This window comes from Heptranchias perlo, chromosome 4, assembly GCF_035084215.1.
Source record: "Heptranchias perlo isolate sHepPer1 chromosome 4, sHepPer1.hap1, whole genome shotgun sequence".
NCBI lineage: Eukaryota > Metazoa > Chordata > Chondrichthyes > Hexanchiformes > Hexanchidae > Heptranchias > Heptranchias perlo.
Genome location: NC_090328.1, coordinates 56,468,715 through 56,489,765, shown reverse-complemented (window position 1 = coordinate 56,489,765; position 21,051 = coordinate 56,468,715). Strand labels below are relative to the sequence as shown.

General features: G+C 41.8%; 1 protein-coding gene across 3 annotated transcripts in view; it reads right to left on the bottom strand.

Annotated features, from left to right (window-relative positions):
* Window positions 1–21,051, bottom strand: part of mcc (MCC regulator of WNT signaling pathway) — a 257,268-nt gene that overhangs the window by 42,435 nt on the left and 193,782 nt on the right. For all 3 annotated transcript variants that reach the window (XM_067982962.1, XM_067982963.1, XM_067982964.1), the window contains 2 exons: window positions 16,136–16,319; window positions 3,516–3,750 (listed from right to left, as the gene is read on the bottom strand). In XM_067982962.1, coding sequence (XP_067839063.1) covers window positions 3,516–3,750; window positions 16,136–16,319 — 419 coding nt within the window. The remainder of the gene's footprint in view (window positions 1–3,515; window positions 3,751–16,135; window positions 16,320–21,051) is intronic.

Genomic DNA, 21,051 nt, shown 5'->3' with positions numbered 1-21,051 from the left:
CTTCACTTATACTGCCAGTCCTTCATTGTTGCTAGATAAAAAACCTTTGAATTCCCTACCTAGAAACATTGTGGGAGCGCCATCACCACAAGCAGCAGTTCAAAAAGACCCACCAGCACCTTCTCAGGGCAACTTGGGATGGGCGATAAAAATGTGCTTTTTCCAGCATCATTCATGTTCTGAGAACAAATAAAATAAAAACTGCTAGATTTTGGGTCTAAAACTATCTCTTGCGAAAATGCATGAGAGCATCTTAGATTGTTAACAGCATTCATCTAAGTAGCCCATTAGTAATCTGCATGGTTTTAGAACAACTTGCACATATATACTGTCTTTGCCAATGAAATATCCCATGGCTCTTTACAAAGCGGCATCAAACACCAAATAGAAGGGTGAGAAGGATTAAGAGAGATAACTAAAGGCTTCGTTGAAGAGGTAGGTTCCGAGAACATTTTGAAATGGGAACAGGTGTGGCAAGGCTGGGGGCTTTTGGAAGGGAGGTCCAACTGGGCACGATGGCTAAAGGCTTTGATATTGATAGAGGAGTGGTGTGGGTAGGAGGTGGGTGAAATGCACTGAATGCCAGAGTCAGAAGAACAAAGTAAGCGAGCAGGGATATAGGGGGGGATGAAGGATTGTGCAGATAGGGTAAGCCAATGCCAAGGATTAATTTATAGTCAAGCATGAATTTTGAAGTCAATGCACTGGGCAATGAAGGGCTGAAATCATCACCAACGACAGAGGTAAATGAGTCGGAAGAGGGATTAAGTGAGCAGTTGGTGGCTTATGGAGGTGATGAATCTGATGAAGACAAAGAGAAGTGAAGGGCAAACTACAAAGTGTTGTGGGGTATAGGCTGGGTGATGGGAATAGAGAGGTGGTGAAGAGCAGGGGAGACAGTGGGACAAGTAGATACTGAGGTAGCTGACCAAAAAGTTCCAATTTTGGAGCTGAAGAAATCCTCAACCTTAGAGTTGGAAGGGAAGAAAGAGAGGCTGGAGGTCAATTGTGATGTAGACGTTTACTGGAATTCTTTGATGCTGTAGCTGCATTAGTGGATGAGAGTTATCCAGTAAACATAATTTATCTTATTTTCAAAAACAAAGTTCTACAAGGAATTGTTGGTGAATTCACTTGGTGAATTAGACTGAAGTGTGGCTTGCAATAGAGAAAGTGTGAACTAATGGAGTGCTGCAACAGCCTGTCCTGGGTGCTCTACTGCTTATGCTATTTATAAACAGGAGAGAACTTGCTAATATTGTTATGAATTCAGGTCTGCTGCAGATATCTACTTCAATTCTGTGGTGTCAGCAACACCTCTACACGGTCTGGTTGCCTGCTTCTTGTAGAAATAGACTCCTACTACCCTATATCTACTAATGCGGTAGGGAAACCCAGGGATGTAGTAATTGTATTCCCCTGTATTCTAGATTGGATCTCCTTGTCTTACACATATGTACTCCATCAATCTCTCTGAAGGCAAACTGAGTTAACACTAGGTCAGGCAGTTTGATTCAACTCGTAAGCTGCTTTGTTCCTAAGCAGTTAAAACATACAGAACATTCATTATGACGAGACACACTTGGTACAATCAGTACAACTTCTGTTTGTGCGCTGTTACAAAAATAACAAACACACATAACACAGCCTACTTCAATGGGCCCTTCGCTTAATGCAAAAGCACAACCTCTCCTTGACCAGGGCAGAGGTTCTCTCCTTGCAGCCTGCTTCTTTGGTGTTTCAGTCCTGATTTTTTTTTAAGAAGACTTTCTTCAAAGACTAGTGGAGACCAAAAGATTTTATGAATACCAAGGTGCTATATGTTTTTCTAGATGTCTTCATTGTTAATGAATTGGCCTATGGGTCAGCACTCAGGATGGGGCTGTCCCGAGAAGCTAACAGCTTTTAGCTCAGAATACATATTAAAAACTGCTCATAGCCAAGTCGTCCTTGTGGTAAAATAGTAAAAGAATCCCAAACTATGACAATTATAAAACTTAATGGACAAACTAGGTAACCCATGATTAGTGCAAAGTAAAATTGATAAAATGAACATAAGTAAAAATAAAACAGAAAAAAAAATTGTCACTTATGGCAATTGTCTCCAATGACTATGAACAATTTACCCCATCATGAAATCTACATTCCATCTCTTGAGAGGTGATCAATCGCAAGTAAAACACCCATTAGGGATCAGTCAGTGGTCCAGCTGCCCTTCTCCTGGCACTTTGCCATGCAATATTCACCGCTTTATCTTTTCCCATACCACTGGCCAGGGCACAAAACATTCCTTCCATGTGAGACAGTGATTTACGTATCCTTCTTCCAATTGAGAATACTGTAATCGCAGCTCAAAGTATGGTATCCACTAAATTGGGGAGGTCAAATTCAGATTGGGTGACAACTTTGGCCTTCATCTCTATTCTGTCCAAAATAATGATCATGACCTCCCTGTGGCTTGCTACTTTCCACTTGATTTCCTTCTTTAAAATGAAACATTACTCCAGTGGTTCAAGTAGAAGTTAAAGAAAAGCAAAGTTCTCCAGGTGTCCTGGCCAACATTCTTATCTCAATCAACACCACCAAAAACAGATCAACTTGTCATTCACCTGATTGTTGTTTATGGATCTTGGTGCACAGAATGAATGACAGATTTGCATACATAACAGTCACTGTACTTCAAAATAATTTATATGAAATGCTTTGAAGCTGTTTTAATCCTTTTAGTCTTACTGATGCCTTTTCAGCCTCCAAATGAGATGATCATTTTATACCTAGCATATTTTCAGCCCTTTACAATTTAAAAACTTTTCGCAGGCTATTAAACCCATCAACTGCTTCTTTGTAATAGCAGTCAACTTTCTTGACTTGATTTTTACCTTTTTGCCTCTTCATTTTGTTCAGTCCTATAAAGGTTGCTCATCACCCAGCTTCCAGTCCTGACAAAAATCTACACCCAAAACATTAAAATGTCTTTTCCCTTTATAGGTTCTGCTGGACTTTGTGTACTCCCAGCATTTTCAGTTTTTAATATCGCTATTTCATCTGGGTACCATTTTCCTATCAGTGATGAAGATACACTAACAGACTATTGTTTGTTGGTATCACACAGTGAATATGAAACTCCGTTTCTTCACTCACTAAAATCAGCAAACGTTTTCTCTTGTTTTTAAAACTCATTTAGCTCTGATGTATTATAAAACAAATATGAATTGCAATATTTAAGGTACAGGTAAAGCACATTGCCCTCAAGTTTCCAGACATGATTCTGACTTCAAGCATTATAATGTAATTGTCTGTTCTGACAAAAGATTATACTCAAAACTTTATCCGGTCTTTTTTCTTTAAAGATGCTGTTGTGCACTTCAAAGCATTTTCTGTTTTTGTTTCATAATGTAATATCAGCCTGCTGAGTTACCTTTAGGCAATAGCTTTTAAATGCAGTTAATATTTCTTCATTAGTTTTTGTAAAATAAGCTGTTAAAATGCGAAAAGTAGGAGATTCTTCTGCTCACCTTCATAGCCATGAGTTCCTGCATTAGTACTGCATTCTCCAGATCAAGTCGTTGACTATCTCCCCGAGGTTTAACATCATAACTAAGTGGATCAATATGAATACTTTCTAGCTCTAACATAGTTAGCTTGACTGCTGCTCTGTCATTCTTGAGCTGCTGGACATAATCCTTTAATCTCTGCTCATCTTCTTTTGTAAATTCTGTATCACAGCTACTAGCAGTTGAGCTTGTAGTGCTGAAGAGACAACAAATATAAATGTATTAACGAGAGATTTTAAATAAGAAAATTCATACATGATAAATACAGACTGGATTACATATTAAACATAATTTTTCCTAAATATTAAATTCACTACATAAACTATATTACAGCACAGCAAAGCAAACTTTATCCCTAATAAACTGCATACAATAAAATGTAGTTAACTTGTTTATAATCTTAGTACTGTTCCCATTTCTAGCAACTTTGTTTCCCTTCCCAGGCTTTGTGCCGCTATAAAGATTGAAATCGAATACCAAGATCCTGGGAAGTTTAAGTCATCAGTCTTGCACTTGCTCAATTACAACACAGTATAGTGGATCAAACAATAGTACCATTAGAGCAGCATTCAAAGCTTCCTGCTCAATTCCTTTGTGAATTGTGTTCAACAGCTCTTCTGGATTTTGTTCACAATCCTACAACATACCCCGGAAGAGACAAGGATGGGTTGGTGGCGGATAATGAAAGCACATCACACCACTGGTACTCAATTGTACAGGAAGAGTGATCCAACCCAAAACACTCCTAGAAAAGGCAGAATGGTCTCAGTACCACCCTGTTCCTGAGGAGTGTTAAATTACTGTACAAGCATGCTTTCAACATAACCACTACAATATAAAAAAAGTCACATCTGTGTTTTTAATGACTCCAAAATGGTAGAACAGATATTTTGAAGAGTATTTTCCAATTGATCTAGGGCATTCTTTACTTGGCTATTATTAGTTACTTCCCTCAGATTGTATTGTGGGCAAATTCAAATATAATTTCCATTATCTTCATTATTGTTGTATATATTACACATGTATAAGGTTAAAGCTATGCTGAGGAACAGGAGCATTTGTGAAAAATATTTAGTGTTAAAATATTAATTGAGGCGTATAAAATTTTAAAATCAGTTCACTACATTTACGATAGCAGCAAAAAGCCTGTTTTATCCAAGCTTCCTCACCAAATTGGAGTTTGTTTTTTTACCAAATCTCCTTAGTGAAGGCAAACAAACAGAGAGTGATTTCATTTATCAAGAACATAACCAATAAATGAATGAAAGAATAAAGATTGACAGACGAAATTTAAAAAGTGTGCGTATGAAAGGATAATATTTTGCTATGGTAAAATGACAACATAGGAATGTATTAGAACATAAGAAATAGGAGCAGGATTAGGCCATACTGCCCCTCGAGCCTGCTCCGCCTTTCACCGTGATCATGGCTGAACTTCTACCTATAGGAACAGGAGTAGGCCATTCAGCCCTCCTGCCTGCTCCGCCATTTGGTAAGATCATGGCTGATCTGTGATCTAGCTCCATATACCCGCCTTTGGCCCATAACCCTTAATACCTTTGGTTGCCAAAAAGCTATCTATCTCAGATTTAAATTTAGCAATTGAGCTAGTATCAACTGCTGTTTGCGGAAGAGTGTTCCAAACTTCTACCACCCTTTGTGTGTAGAAATGTTTTCTAATCTCACTCCTGAAAGGTCTGGCTTTAATTTTTAGACATTGCCCGCCACTCCTAGAATCCCCAACCAATGGAAATAGTTTCTCTCCATCCACCCTATCCGTTCCCCTTAATATCTTATAAACTTCGATCAGATCACCCCATAACCTTCGAAACTCCAGAGAATACAACCCCAATTTGTGTAATCTCTCCTCGTAACTTAATCCTTGAAGTCCAGGTATCATTCTAGTAAACCTACGCTGCACTCCCTCCAAGGCCAAAATGTCCTTCCGAAGGTGCGGTGCCCAGAACTGCTCACAGTACTCCAGGTGCGGTCTAACCAGGGTTTTCTATAGCTGCAGCGTAACTTCTGCCCCCTTGTACTCGAGATATAAAGGCCAGCATTCCATATTGATTATTTTCTGCACCTGTTCATGACACTTCAATGATCTATGTACCTGAACTCCCAAGTCCCTTTGGACATCCACTGTTTTTAACTTTTTACCATTTAGAAAGTAACCTGTTCTATCCTTTTTTGATCCAAAGTGGATGACCTCACATTTGTCTACATTGAATTCCATCTGCCACAGTTTTGCCCATTCACCTAATCTATCAATATAGCCTTTGTTTCCATCGACACTGCTTACAATGCCACCAATCTTTGTGTCATCGGCAAACATGGTTTGTGAGACTTTCTATGCCTTCATCTAAGTCGATAATAAATATTGTGAATAATTAAGGCCCCAAGACACATCCCTGCGGGACTCCACTAGTCACATCCTGACAATGTGAATACTTACCCATTATCCCTACTCTCTGTCGCCTTTCGCTCAGTCAATTTCCTAACCAAGTCCGTACTTTTCCCTCGATTCCATGGGCTTCTAACTTAGCTAACAGTCTCTTATGTGGGACCTTATCAAATGCCTTCTGGAAGTCCATATAAATAACATCCATTGACATTCCCCTGTCCACTACTTTAGTCACCTCTTCAAAAAATTCAATCAGGTTTGTCAGGCACGACCTACCTTTCACAAATCCATGCTGGCTCTCTCTGATTAACTGAAAATTCTCAAGGTGTTCAGTCACCCTATCCTTAATTACAGACTCCAGCATTTTCCCCATAACAGATGTTAGGCTAACTGGTCTATAATTCCCCGGTTTCCCTCTCTCTCCTTTCTTAAAAAGCGGAGTGACATGTGCAATTTTCCAATCTAGAGGGACAGTTCCTGAATCTAGAGAACTTTGAAAGATTATAGTTAGGGCATCTGCAATCTGCTCACCTACTTCCTTTAAAACCCTGGGATGGAAACCGTCTGGTCCTGGGGATTTGTCACTCTTTAGTGCTATTATTTTCTTCATTACTGTTGCTTCACTTATGTTAATTTTATCGAGTCCCTGTCCCCGATTCAATATTAGTTTTCTTGGAATTTCCGGCATGCTATCCTTTTTTCTACTGTAAATACTGATGCAAAGTAATTATTCAACATGTCCACCATTTCCCCATTGTCAATGACAATATCCCCACTTTCAGTTTTTAAGGGGCCAACACTGCTCCTGGCCACCCTCTTTTTCCTAATATAACTATAAAAGTTCTTGGTATTGGTTTTGATATCCCTTGCAAGATTCTTTTCATACTCTCTTTTTGTAGCTCTTACTATCTGTTTTGTGACTCTTTGTTGATCTTTGTATCTTTCCCATTCGCCAGGATCTGTGCCATTTTTTGCCTTTTTGTATGCCCTTTCCTTATGTCTTATACTGTCCCTTACCTCTTTAGTTGTCCATGGCTGTTTTTTTTGGCAAGTAGAGTTCTTGCCCCTCAGGGGTATAAACCGGTTCTGTATCTCATTAACTGTTTCTTTAAACATTTCCCACTGATCATCAGTCGTTTTACCCATTAACAGATTTGCCCAGTTTACTGTGGACAGTCTCTGTCTCATCCCATTGAAGTCGGCCTTACCCAAGTCTAGAATCTTAGCAGCTGATTCACTTTTTTCCCTATCAAACACTACATTGAACTCGATCATGTTATGATCACTATTGGATAGATGTTCGCGCACAGTTAAGCTGTTAACTAAATCTGGTTCATTACTCATTACTAAATCTAGTATGGCTTGTCCCCTTGTTGCCTCTAGGACATACTGCTGTAGAAAACTATCCCGGACACACAAGAAATTCACTACCTTTCTGACAGCTGCTAGTCTGCTTTCCCCAATCTATGTGAAGGTTAAAGTCCCCCATTAAGACCACTATGCCTTTGTTACATGCTTGTCTAATCTCTGCATTTATACAATCTAGCACTTCAGGGCTGCTGCCAGGAGTCCTATACACAACTCCCACTATAATCTTAGATCCTTTCCTATTTCTCAATTCAACCCATAAGTTCTCTGTTGGCTGCTTACCTCTCGTTATATCCTCCTTTATCATTGAAGTGATTTCATCTCTAATCATTAAGGCTACTCCTCCCCCTCTTCCATTTTCCCTATCTCTCCTGTAGACCTTATAACCCGGTATATTTAGTTCCCAATCCTGACCATCCTGCAGCCATGTCTCAGCGATAGCTACCTCAAATCCACTTTCTCGCCCTATCCCCATTTCCCTTGATTTCCCAAGTGTCCAAATATCCATCGATCTCGGTCTTGAATATATTCAATGACCGAGCAACCACAGCCCACTGGGGGAGAGAATTCCAAAGATTCACAACCCTCTGAGTGAAGAGATTTTTCCTCATCTCGGTCCTAAATGGCGGATTCCTTATCTTGAGACTATGACCCCTAGTTCTAGACTCTCCAACCAAGGGAAACAGCCTCTCAGCATCTACCCAGTCAAGCCCTCTAAGAATTTTATACATTTCAATGTTCTTCGACAGCACCTCCCAAACCCACGACCTCTACCACCGAGAAGGACAAGAGCAGCAGGCACATGGGAACAACACCATTGCACGTTCCCCTCCAAGTCATACACCATTCCAACTTGGAAATATATCGCCGTTCCTTCATCGTTGCTGGGTCAAAATCCTGGAACTCCCTATATAACAGCACTGTGGGAGAACCTTCACCACACGGACTGCAGCAGTTCAAGAAGGCGGCTCACCACCACCTTCTCAAGGGCAATTAGGGATGGGCAATAATTGCTGGCCTTGCCAGTGAAGCCCACATCCCATGAACAAGTAAAAAAAAATCTCATTCTTCTAAGCTCCAGACAATATAGGCCCATTCTACTCAATCTCTCCTCATAGGACAACCCTCACATCCAAGGAATAAATCTAGTGAACCTTCGTTGCACCCGCTCTAAGGCAAATATATCCTTCCTTAGATAAGGAGACCAAAACTGTACACAGTACTCCAGGTGAGGTCTCACCAGAGCCCTATATAATTGCAGCAAGACCTCCTTACTCTTATACTCCAAGTCTTTTACAATAAAGGCTAACATACCATTTGCCTACCTAACTGCTTGCTGTACCTGCATGTTAACCTTCTGTGATTCATGTACAAGGACATCCAAATCCCTCTGACTCCTAGCATTTCTTAGTGTCTCACCTTTCAAAAAATATTCTGCTTTTCTATTCTTCCTACCAAAGTGCATAATTTCATATTTCTCCACATTATACTCCATCTGCCACCTTCTCGTCCACTCACTTGACCTGTCTATATCCCTTTGCAACCTCTTTGCGTCCTCCTCACAGCTTACTTTCCCACTTAGCTTTGCATAGTCAGCAAACTTGGATACATTACACTCGGTCCCCTCATCTAAGTCATTAATATAGATTGTAAACAGCTGAGGTCCAAGCCCTGATCCTTGCAGCACCTAACTAGTTACAACTGTCAACCAGAAAATGACCCATTTGTTCCAACTCTTTGTTTTCTGTCCGTTAAGCAATCCTCAATCCACGCTAATATATTATCCCCAATCCCATGAGCCGTAATCTTGTGTAGCAACCATCTGTGTGGCACCTTATCGAATACCGTTAGGTGGAACCAGTGGATTTTCTATCTACTCTGCTAGTTGCATTCTTAAAAAACTCTAATAGATTTGTCAAATACGATTTCCATTTCATAAAACCGTGTTGACTATGCTTATAACCTGTTGCAGGTAGTTATCTAGAGTAGTTACTTTGTAGCCAAAACCAGTAACCTTCATTCACTGTCAGTTCCTCGAAGTATATCCAGGTAGCTGTCCTTCCTCAGTGCCGCTTTCACTCCTTCTGATAAAGTTGGTGCCAATGCTAACCAGCTGAACATGAACCTCGTTAAGAACATAAGAAATCGGAGCAGGAGTAGGCCATATGGTCCCTCAAGCCTGCTCCACCATGCAATCAAATCATGGCTGATCTTTGACCTCAACTCCACTTTCCCGCCCGATCTCCATATCCCTTGATTCCCCTAGAGTCCAAAAATCTTTCAGCCTTGAATATAATCAATGACTCAGCATTCACAGTCCTCTCGGGTAGAGAATTCCAAAGATTCACAACCCTCAGTGAAGAAATTTCACCTCATTTCAGTGTTAAATGGCCAACCTCTTATCCTGCGACTACACCCCCTAAGTTCTGGACTCTCCAGCCAGGGGAAACAACCTCTCAGCATCTATCCTGTCACGCCCGCTCAGAATCTTATACGTTTCAATGAAATCACCTCTCATTCTTCTAAACTCCAGTGAGTATAAGCCCATTCTACTCAACCTCTCCTCATAGGACAACCCTATCATCCCAGGAATGAATCTGGTGAACCTTCATTGCACTGCCTCTAAGGCAAGTATATCCTTCCTTAGATAAGGAGACCAAAACTCCTCAGTAGACCAAAATGCAGTACTCCAGGTGAGGTCTCACCAAAGCCCTGTACAATTGTAGTGAGACTTCCTTACTCTTGTAATCCAACCAGGCTATACCCACCTTGATTTGAATAGAACAGCTATCAGATCAGAAGAGATGTGTTATAGGGAGCAATTAGGAATCAGTCAGCATACAATCAGCAAGGTGGAGCACTGAAACCAAACACAATGAACTAGAAGCTAGGTTCGAGGAAAGCAGACTGAAAAAGAAAAAAATGCAAATTTAAAAGTTGACAGAGGATTTTTTTTGTAAAAATTCATTTTCGGGATGTGGGCATCATTGACGAGGCCATCATTTATTGCCCATCCCAAGCTGCTGAGGTGGTGGTGAGCCTCTTACTTGAACCGCTGCAGTCCATGTGGTGAAGGTGCTCCCGCAGTGCTGTTAGGTAGGGAGTTTCAGGATTTTGATCCAGCGATGATGAATGAACAATGATCTATGTCTAAGTTAGGTTGATATGTGACTTGGAGGGAGACTTGGAGGCAACAGTGCTCCCATGCACATGCTGCCCTTCTCCTTCTAGGGAGGTGCTGTCAAAACCACCTTGGTGAGCTGCTGCAGTGCATTCTGCAGATAGTACACACTGCAGCCACAGAAAGCCAATGACAGACTGGGTGGATATTTAGGCTAGTGGAGGAGGTGCCAATTAAGCAAATTGCTTTGCCCTTCAGCCAAGCAAGTGCAGAGTATTCCATCACACTCCTGACATATGCCTTGTAGGTGATGGAGAGGCTTTGTGGAGTCAGGTGAGCCACTCGCCACAAGATACCCAGCCTTTGAAATGCTCTAGCATATATTAGCATGGATTGAGGATTGGTTAACAGACAAAAAAAAAGTAGGAATAAATGGGTCATTTTCGGGTTGGCAGGTTGTAACTAGTGGAGTGCCGCAAGGATCAGCGCTTGGGCCTCAGCTGTTTATAATCTGTATCAATGACTTAGATGAGGGGACTGAGTGTAATGTATCCAAGTTCGTTGAGGATACAAAGCTAGGTGGGAAAGTAAACTGTGAAAAGAGGCTGCAAAGGGCTGTAGACAGGTTAAGTGATTGGGCGAGAAGGTGGCAGATGGAGTATAATGTGGGGAAATGTGAAATTATCCACTTTGATGGGCAGAATTTTTTTTTAAAAAAGGTGAGAGACTAAGAAATGTTGGTATTCAGAAGGATTTGGGTATCTTTGTACAGCAAACACAGAAAATTAACATGCAGGTACAGCAGGGAATTAGGAAGGCAAACGGTATGTTAGCCTTTATTTCAAAGGAGTTGGACTATAAGAGTAAGGAGGTTTTGCTGCAATTATATAGGGCTCTGGCGAGACCACACTTAAGAGTACTGTGTACAGTTCTGGCCTCCTTACCTAAGGAAGGATATACTTGCCTTTGTGCAACGAAGGTTCACAAGATTGATTCCTGGGATGAGAGGGTTGTCCTATGAGGAGAGATTGAGTAGAATGGGCCTATATTCTCCGGAGGTTAGGAGAATGAGAGGTGATCTCATTGAAATGTATAAAATTCTTAGTGGGCTTGACAGGGTAGATGCTGAGAGGCTGTTTCTCTTGGCTTGAGGGTCTAGAACTAGGGGTTAAATTCTCAAGATAAGGGGTCGGCCACTTACGACCAAGATGAGGAAAAATTTCTTCACTCAGAGGTTTGTGAATCTTTGGAATTCTCTACCCCAGCAGGCTGTGGATGCTCAGTTGTACAGTATATTCAAGACGGAGATCGATAGCTTTTTGGACACTAAGGGAATCAAGTGATATGGGGATAGGGCGGGAAAGTGGATTTGAGGTTGAAGATCAGCCATGATCTCATTGAATGGTGGAGCAGACTCGAGGGGCCATATGGCCTACTCCTACTCCTATTTCTTATGTTCTAGTAGCCATGGCATTTATGTGGCTAGTCCAGTTGAGTTTCTGGTCAATGCTGATCCCCAGGATGTTGATGGTGGGAAACTCGGCAATTGGTAATGCTATTGAATGCCAAGGGCAGGTGGTTAGGCTCTCCCATGTTGGAGATGGTCATCGCCTAGCACTTGTGTGGCATGAATGTTACTTGCCACTTATCATCCCAACCCTGGATGTTATCCAGATCTTGCTAGATGCAGACTACTTCATTATCTGAGTAATTGTGAATGGAGCTGAACACTGCAATCATCAGCAAACAGCCCCCCTTCTGACCTTATGATGGAGGGAAGGTCATTGATGAAACAACTGAAGATAGTTCGGCCAGGGTTGGGATGATAAGTGGCAAATAACATTCATGCTACACAAGTGCTAGGCGATGACCATCTCCAACATGGGAGAGCCTAACTACCTGCCACAAGGAACTCCTACAACCACCATCTTTTATGTCAGGTGTCACTCCAGTTCTCCAGGATAATCCTGGAGCAGTGGCTGGTTTTGACAGAGGAAAACGAGACCCAATAGCACTTAATGTGGTCCAGCTAGATCTTGTGATGGATGGATAAACCAGTTGTGCAAAAGATACGCTCAAGTTTGTGCCTATTAGAATTGAGGGAGCAAAACTGGGGGCCATACTAGGAGGCAGGAATGATTGGGAAGGGGACCAAGAACTACAGGAATATTGTAACTTTGATGGAATCAATGCAGTGTACAAATTTATCACTTCTTTGCTTTTATATTCAATGCCTCTATGTATAAAACCCAGGAATAATGGTAGTGAGGCAAACACATACGGGAAGAAAACTCCAAGAAATAAATCTCCATCAACATGAAAACAAAAAATGCTGGAAATCTGCCACAGGTTAATCAGCATCTAAAAGGAGGTTAACGTTTTGGGTTTCACCCTTCATCAGAACTTCTTGTTCCTCTGTGGCCCTTAAAAAAGTTACCAAAGAAAAACCTTGAGTTCTGGTCTCTAAGTTTCCCGACCACCGACGTTAGGCTGATTGGCCTGCAGTTACCTGGTTTATCTCTCTCCCCTTTTTTGTAACATTTGTAACCCTCCAGTCCTCTGGCACCACTTCCTTATCAAAAGGAGGATTGAAAGATTGTGGCCAAAGTCTCCGTTATTTCCATCTTACTTCCCTCAGCAACCTTGGATGCATCTCATCTGGACCGGGTGACTTTTCTACTTTGAGCACTGCCAGCCATTCAAGTACCTCCTCTTTGTCTATTTCTATCCTATCCAATTTCTCTACCCTCTCCTCCTTCACTGTGACATTTGCAACATCCTCTTCTTTAGCAAGGCCAGATGCAAAGTACTTATTTAGTACCTCAGGCATGCGCTCTGCCTCCACAAGATTTCCTTTTGGTCCCTAATCGGCCCAACCCTTCCTTTGACTATCCTTTTGCTCTTTATATGTTTATAATACTTTCGTCATCCCTTTTATGTTATCTGCCAATCTACTCATACATTCTCTTTGCCCCTCTTATTTCCTTTCTCAGTTCTCCTCTGCACTTTTGGTATTCTGCTTGATTCTCTACTGCATTATGAACCCGACATTTATAAACCTACTTTTTCTGTCTCATTTTAATCCCAATTTCTTTAGTCATCCAGGGAACTCTAGCTTTGGGTGCCCTTCCTTTCCCCTTCACATGAATGTGTCCAGTCTGTACCCGAACTATCTCCTCCTTGAAGGCCTCCCATTACGCAGTGTCCAGTTCCATTTGCAATTCCTCAGATAATGAAACAGTCCGTGCCCACATGGAGCAAGACCTGGAAAATAATCCAGGCTGGGGCAGTTAAGTGGCAAATAATATTCGCACCATGTAAGTGCCAGGCAATGACCACCTCCAACAAGAGAGAGTCTAACCACCTCCCCATAACATTCAGTGGCATTACCATCGCTGAATCCCCCATCACATCCTGGAGGTTGCCATTAACCAGAAACTTAATGACCAGCCACATAAATGCCGCAGCTAATAGAGCAGGTCAGAGGCCAAGTATTGTGCAGCAAGTAGCTCACCTCCTGATTCCCCAAAGCCTTTCCACCACCTACAAAGCACAAGTCAGGAGTGTGATGGAATACTCTCCACTTGCCTAGACGGGGGCAGCTGCAACACTCAAGAAGCTCAATACCATCCAGGACAAAGCAGTGAGGGGCATTGACAAAGATACGTGTTTGCTGTGAGGCTGACTATCTCCTCCAATGACGGATCAGTGTAAGTCGAAACCTTCCCTCCCTTTTAACCACAAATCCACCTCATAGTTTGGTCCTAGATCTCGTTAGGAATTCCAAACCATGAAGGAGAACTGTTTGGACATGCATTTTATATGTCCCAAGCTTAACCTGCATTGCTGCCATTGATGAAAGATGAGAAGGACCAAAGCATCCTTTGTTAACGACTTAGATGAAGGCATAGAAAGTCTCATATCTAAGTTTGCCGATGACACAAAGATTGGTGGCAATGTAAGCAGTGTAGATGAAAACATAAAATTACAAAGCGATATTGATAGATTAGGTGAATGGGCAAAACTGTGGCAAATGGAATTCAATGTAGACAAATGTGAGGTCATCCACTTTGGATCAAAAAGGGATAGAACAGGGTACTTTCTAAATGGTAAAAAGTTAAAAACAGTGAATGTCCAAAGGAACTTAGGGGTTCAGGTACATAGATCATTGAAGTGTCATGAACAGGTGCAGAAAATAATCAAGAAGGCTAATGGAATGCTGGCCTTTATATCTAGAGGACTGGAGTACAAGGGGGCAGAAGTTATGCTGCAGCTATACAAAACCCTGGTTAGGCCGCACCTGGAGTACTGTGAGCAGATCTGGGCACCGCACCTTTGGAAGGACATATTGGCCTTGGAGGGAGTGCAGCGTAGGTTTACTAGAATGATACCCGGACTTCAAGGATTAAGTTACGAGGAGAGATTACACAAATTGGGGTTGTATTCTCTAGAGTTTCGAAGGTTATGGGGTGATCTGATCGAAGTTTATAAGATATTAAGGGGAACGGATAGGGCGGATAGAGAGAAACTATTTCCATTGGTTGGGGATTCTAGGAGTCGGGGGCACAGTCTAAAAATTAGAGCCAGACCTTTCAGGAGTGAGATTAGAAAACATTTCTACACACAAAGGGTGGCAGAAATTTGGAACTCTTTTCTGCAAACGGCAAATGATACTAGCTCAATTGCTAAATTTAAATGTGAGATAGATAGCTTTTTGGCAACCAAAGGTATTAAGGGATATGGGCCAAAGGCAGGTATATGGAGCTAGATCACAGATCAGCCATGATCTTATCAAATGGCGGAGCAGGCACGAGGGGCTGAATGGCCTACTCCTGTTCCTATGTTTTCCTCAGCGTGGTCCTAAAGAACTATGCCCAAAATAAAGTCAGCATTCACCAGAACCCACAAGCACAAAAAAGCTTAACAGTTAGGGAGAATAACACTTTAGCCCAAGCAAAAGCATCTGCCCTCCTCAGTGACACATGAAATCACTTCCCAAACACAATTTTTATTGAACCATCTTGCACTGTAAAACTGAAAAAAAAATTATTTTGATGTTTTTGTACAGCACGTACCTCATTTACTCATTAATTTTCCACCTAATTGTCACGGGATATGGGTTGTCACAATGCACTCTGGCAATTATAGTTCCTTGGGAAAACTCTGATAACTACAGCTTCTATGGATGCATGTCTTTCTTTCATATAGAATTAGTCAACAGGAGCAAGCACTCTTTAAAAAGATTCAGTTAAAGATTCCAAATACTGGAAATAAAGAAGAATTCAGACCACAGCCCAGTGAAAGGAGCAGAACTGTGCAGGGAAAACATCTTGGAGGCATTAACACATAATAGCTAACTCTACAGATAAGCTTAGTGTTTCTTCCCCCAAAGTTATGTAATTGTTGTAGTATTTATGACATCCAAGTTTAATTTTGGGGCTAGGTAATGGGATGAAGAGAAATCAATAGTCAACGAAAAGACAAGGAGAAGAAATTTCAGTGATTTGATTGGTTGTTTCTGTGGTGGTTGGTGTTTCTTCACTGGCTGCATTTTAAGATAGACAGTGAGAAAATAATCTTACAGATAGTGATTTTTCTTAGGGAACAGCAAATTTAAACCAATCCCTATGCAAAAGAATCTGGCTGCAGAGCAACATTCTGAAATCAAAATACACTGATTATACTCACCTGGTGTGACTGTGAGAAGATAGACTTTCCCATGGCTGTATACTACATCCCGTTACAGTACACGCTCCACCACAGCTACCATCAAGTTTCATTAATAGTGCTTTGGCAGCATTCTCTGCCGTCTTCCTGCAGTCATGTGCTCTCTTTAACATCAGCGTTATGTTTTCCTCACCATTTTGATCACCTGTTCAGAAGAGACTTATCTTTTTAATAACAATATAGACAATAATAACTTGCATTTATATAGCACCTTTAATGTAGTAAAACGTCCCAAGGTGTTTCACATGAGGGTTATCGTAAGAAAATGGTTTAAAACAAGCATAGAAGATAGGAGGGCGAAAGTTCAGCATCTCTGAGAATGTGGACAGCTCACACAGCAGAACATCAGGGAGACCACAGAATAGATAACATTAACGTCAGAAGGTGGTTTACACCAACACAAGAGATGTGGTTGCTACGAAACCGACATTGGTGGGGCCATGCAAGGCCGAATATGGGGGGGCTGTACTCATAAGAGGGACGCATTCCTCAGAGGAACGTAACAGCCTGTAAACAGAGATGGAGGTTGAGGTCATTAGCTCTGTTACATAAATCAGTGTATCTTGAGTTGCTAATGCGGCTTCAGTACAGTGGGAGGACTTATGACCACGACCAGCGGTGCTTATGTACAGAACAACACAGCCGAATAGAAGAAAGATAGGGCATGCTCCCTCCCAAAAGTTAGAGCTCTCAAGAGGGTGTGGTCGGAAGTCCATCATGTTGTATTGATTGCTTGTCAATTATTGTAATCGGTAGATTGTTATAGTATAAAAGAAAGACTTACATTTGTATCGCGCTTTTCACAACCTCAGGACGTCCCAAAGTGCTTTACAACCAATGAAGTATTTCTGAAGTGTAGTCACTATTCTAATGTAGGAAACGCAGCAGCCAATTTGCATACAGCGAGCTCCCACAAACAGACCAGATGATCTGATTCAGTGATGTTGATTGAGGGATAAATATTGGCAGGACATCAGGGATAACTCCCCTGCTCTTCTTCGAAATAGCGCTGTGGGATTGTTTACGTCCGGGCAGACGGAGCCTCGGTTTAACATCTCGTCCAAAAGACAGCATCTCCAACAATGCAACACTCCCTAAGTACTGCACTGGAGTGTCAGCTTAGATTTTTGTGCTCGAGTCTCTGGAGTGGGATCTGAACCCACAACCTTCTGACTCAGAGGTGACAGTGCTACCAACTGAGCCACAGCTGACATTATAACTATAATATTGTTGAATGTAATGTTGAAGACAGCTGTAGTGCAACTCTGTTGTTAGTCAATCTATTAATCTTGCTATTTTATCACCACTCGGGCTAGACTCAAGCGCAAGTTATTGTTGATGGATTAATAACCCATAGTTGCGACAATAACTGAGAAATCTGCTAACAGTTACCAAACAAAATTTGACACCAAGCCACATGAGATATTAGAACAGGTGACCAAAAGCCTGGTCAAAGAGGTAGGTTTTAGAAAGTGTCTTAAAAGGAGCAGAGGTAGAAAGGCAGAGGGGTTCAGGGGGGGAATTACAGAGCTTAGGGCCAAAGCAGCTGAAGGCATGGTTGCCAACGGCGGAGCGATTAAAATTGAGGATGCGCAAGAGGCAAGAATTGGAGGAGCGCAGAGATCTCGGACAAAGCAGCAATGATGTGCAGAATCACAAACCTCATTCTCTCAGTTTCATAAATTCAGTAATAGACTGACCTGGATGGTTTCTCCAAAGGATAATAAAAAATAAATTTGAAGCTTTAACAATGCTGCAGGAAGTAAATTATGAAAGCCAAGATTGAGATAGTCTAATTTTAAATTGCATGGCCACAACCAATTTAAATACTTTTAATATTTTACTGGGGACATTACAGTGCCACATTTTAGAACTTCAGTGCCATGACCCACCAACTGACAGGTTGTAAGTTGACACAAAGGATTTCCCAAAAGGGAGGGGGAAAAAAATCAACCCAGATTGCACTCATGCACAGTAGCTGGCTTCAAAGTAACTGTGGTCAGGACCCAAGAGTAAATTTATTTATTGGCTTGTACAAACATAGGTAAATCTGACACACCACATCTTTGGGTTCAATTTTATCATTTATGGAAGGGAAGCCACCTTTCTGTGGCAGCATCAACTCACAATGCATCTCTAAGTCTTTTGGAATTTGGGGGGGGTGAATTGGTCCTGACTATTATTACAGCAAAAACTCACCAAAAGAGAAATCCCATTTTGTACTCTGGCAACATTTTTGCTAAAAGTATTCACTGGTGGCATTTCAGTTCACTTAACTCTTTTGGAACTCTGCAGTGTATGTTGAAGGGAGGAAGACACTTATGAAGACTTCAACATAATTTATACAGCAAAATCAATTAGAAGCTTGAACATACACAAGAATCACTCCCCCCCACAAAAATGTGTTGAGGTACAGTTTGCGCAAATCTTTGGAAAAGTAGTCAATGTTATAAAAAGGATAAAAACAAGCATCCAAAAGGTTCTATAATGGAAAATATGAAATTGTTATAGGGTTAAAATATCTTTCTTGTGCTTTGTTTCCATATTTAATTGTAGGTTTTGCATAGTATGTTAAAATATGAAAAGGGAATTACTAGCATATCAAAAGAAAATCTATACTGGTCAGATATGCATTTAGAATGATGGAACACTAAAATTTCGGGGGGTAATTAAATATGCTTAAGATCGTATTAAACATTTTGCTTTATAAGAGAAAGATTCTCACAAAATTGTCACCAAGTTCTGACAATAGGTCATCAACGTGAAACGTTAACTTTCTTTCTTTCTCCACCGATGCTGCCTGACTTGCTGAATATTTCCAGCATTTTCTGTTTTTATTTCAAGGAGATATTAGGATAGGTAACCAAAAGCTTGGCCAAAGAGGTAGGGTTTAAGGAGCTTCTTAAAGGGAGAGAGAGAGAGGTGAAGAGGATTAGGGAGGGAATTCCAGAGCTTAGGGTCTAGACAGCTGAAGGCATGCACGCCAATTGGGGCAAAGGAAATCAGGGATGCACAAGAGGCCAGAATTGGAGTTATGCAGAGTTGTCGGAGGGTTGTAGGGCTGGAAGAGGTTACAGAGATAAGGAGGTGCGAAGCCATGCAGGGATTTGAACACAAGGATGAGGATTTTAAATTCGAGGCAATGTAGGTCGCGAGCACAGGAATGATGGGCGAACGAGACTTGGTGCGAGTTAGGATAAGGGCAGCAGAGTTTTGGATGAGCTCAAGTTTACGAAGGGTGGAAGATGGGAGGATGACCAGGACAGCATTGGAATAGTTGAGCCTAGAGGTAACAAAAACATGGATGAATGTTTCAGCAGCAGATGGGCTGAGGCAGGGGCACAGACAGACGATATTACGAAGGTGGAAGTAGACGGTCTTGGTGATGAAGAGGACATGGGGTCGGAAGCACAACGCAGGACCAAATAGGACACCGAGGTTGCAAGCAGTCTGGTTCAGCCTCAGACAGTGGCCAGGAAGGGGGATGGAATCAGTGGCTAAGGAACAGAGTTTGTGGCAGGGACCGAAGACCATAGCTTCTGTCTTCCCCATATTTAAATCGAGGAAATTTCTGCTCATCCAGTACTGGATGTTGGATAAGCAGTGTGACAAATCAGAGGCAGTGGAGGAGTCGAGAGAAGCGGTGGTAAGGTAGAGCTAGGTGTCGTCAGCATACATAGCGAATCTGACGTGTTTTCAGATGAAGTCACTGACAGGCAGCATGTAGATGAGAAACAGAAGGGGGGCAAGTATAGATCCTTGGGGGACTCCAGAGGTAATGGTGCAGGAGTGGGAAGAGAAGCCATTGCAGGAGATTCTCTGGCTACCACCAGATAGATAAAAATGGAACCAGGCGAGGGTAGTCCAACTCAGCTGGACAATGGAGACCCACCTATTTGCTCCATGCTGTTGATGCTCGAGAGAACAGAATGTTGGGTGCCTGCTATAATGGATCTTAGTTGCCACTACATCCAATATTAGGTTACTGGAGGTGGTGACTTAGACGTATAACCATTCTTCACTGTTGGATCAAATTGTTATCAGTACAAGGACTGCTACAGTTCAAGAAGAAAGCTCATTACTACCTCCGGGCAATGGGGAGGGCAATAAATGCAGGCTTACCAGCGTTGCCCACATCCCAAATACAAAAAAAAACTGAAGATATAGTCATAAGAACATAAGAAATAGGAGCAGGAGTAGGCCAATCGACCCCTCGAGCCTGCTCCGCCATTCAATAAGATCATGGCTGATCTGATCCTAACCTCAAATCTAAATTCATGTCCAATTTCCTGCCCGCTCCCCGTAACCCCTAATTCCCTTTACTTCTAGGAAACTGTCTATTTCTGTTTTAAATTTATTTAATGATGTAGCTTCCACAGCTTCCTGGGGCAGCAAATTCCACAGACCTACTACCCTCTGAGTGAAGAAGTTTCTCCTCATCTCAGTTTTGAAAGAGCAGCCCCTTATTCTAAGATTATGCCCCCTAGTTCTCGTTTCACCCATCCTTGGGTACATCCTTACCGCATCCACCCGATCAAGCCCCTTCACAATCTTATATGTTTCAATAAGATCGCCTCTCATTCTTCTGAACTCCAATGAGTAGAGTCCCAATCTACTCAACCTCTCCTCATATGTCCGCCCCCTCATCCCCGGGATTAACCGAGTGAACCTTCTTTGTACTGCCTCGAGAGCAAGTATGTGTTTTCTTAAGTATGGAGACCAAAACTGGATGCAGTATTCCAGGTGCGGTCTCACCAATACCTTATATAACTGCAGCAATACCTCCCTGTTTTTATATTCTATCCCCCTAGCAATAAAAGCCAACATTCCGTTGGCCTTCTTGATCACCTGTTGCACCTGCATACTAACTTTTTGAT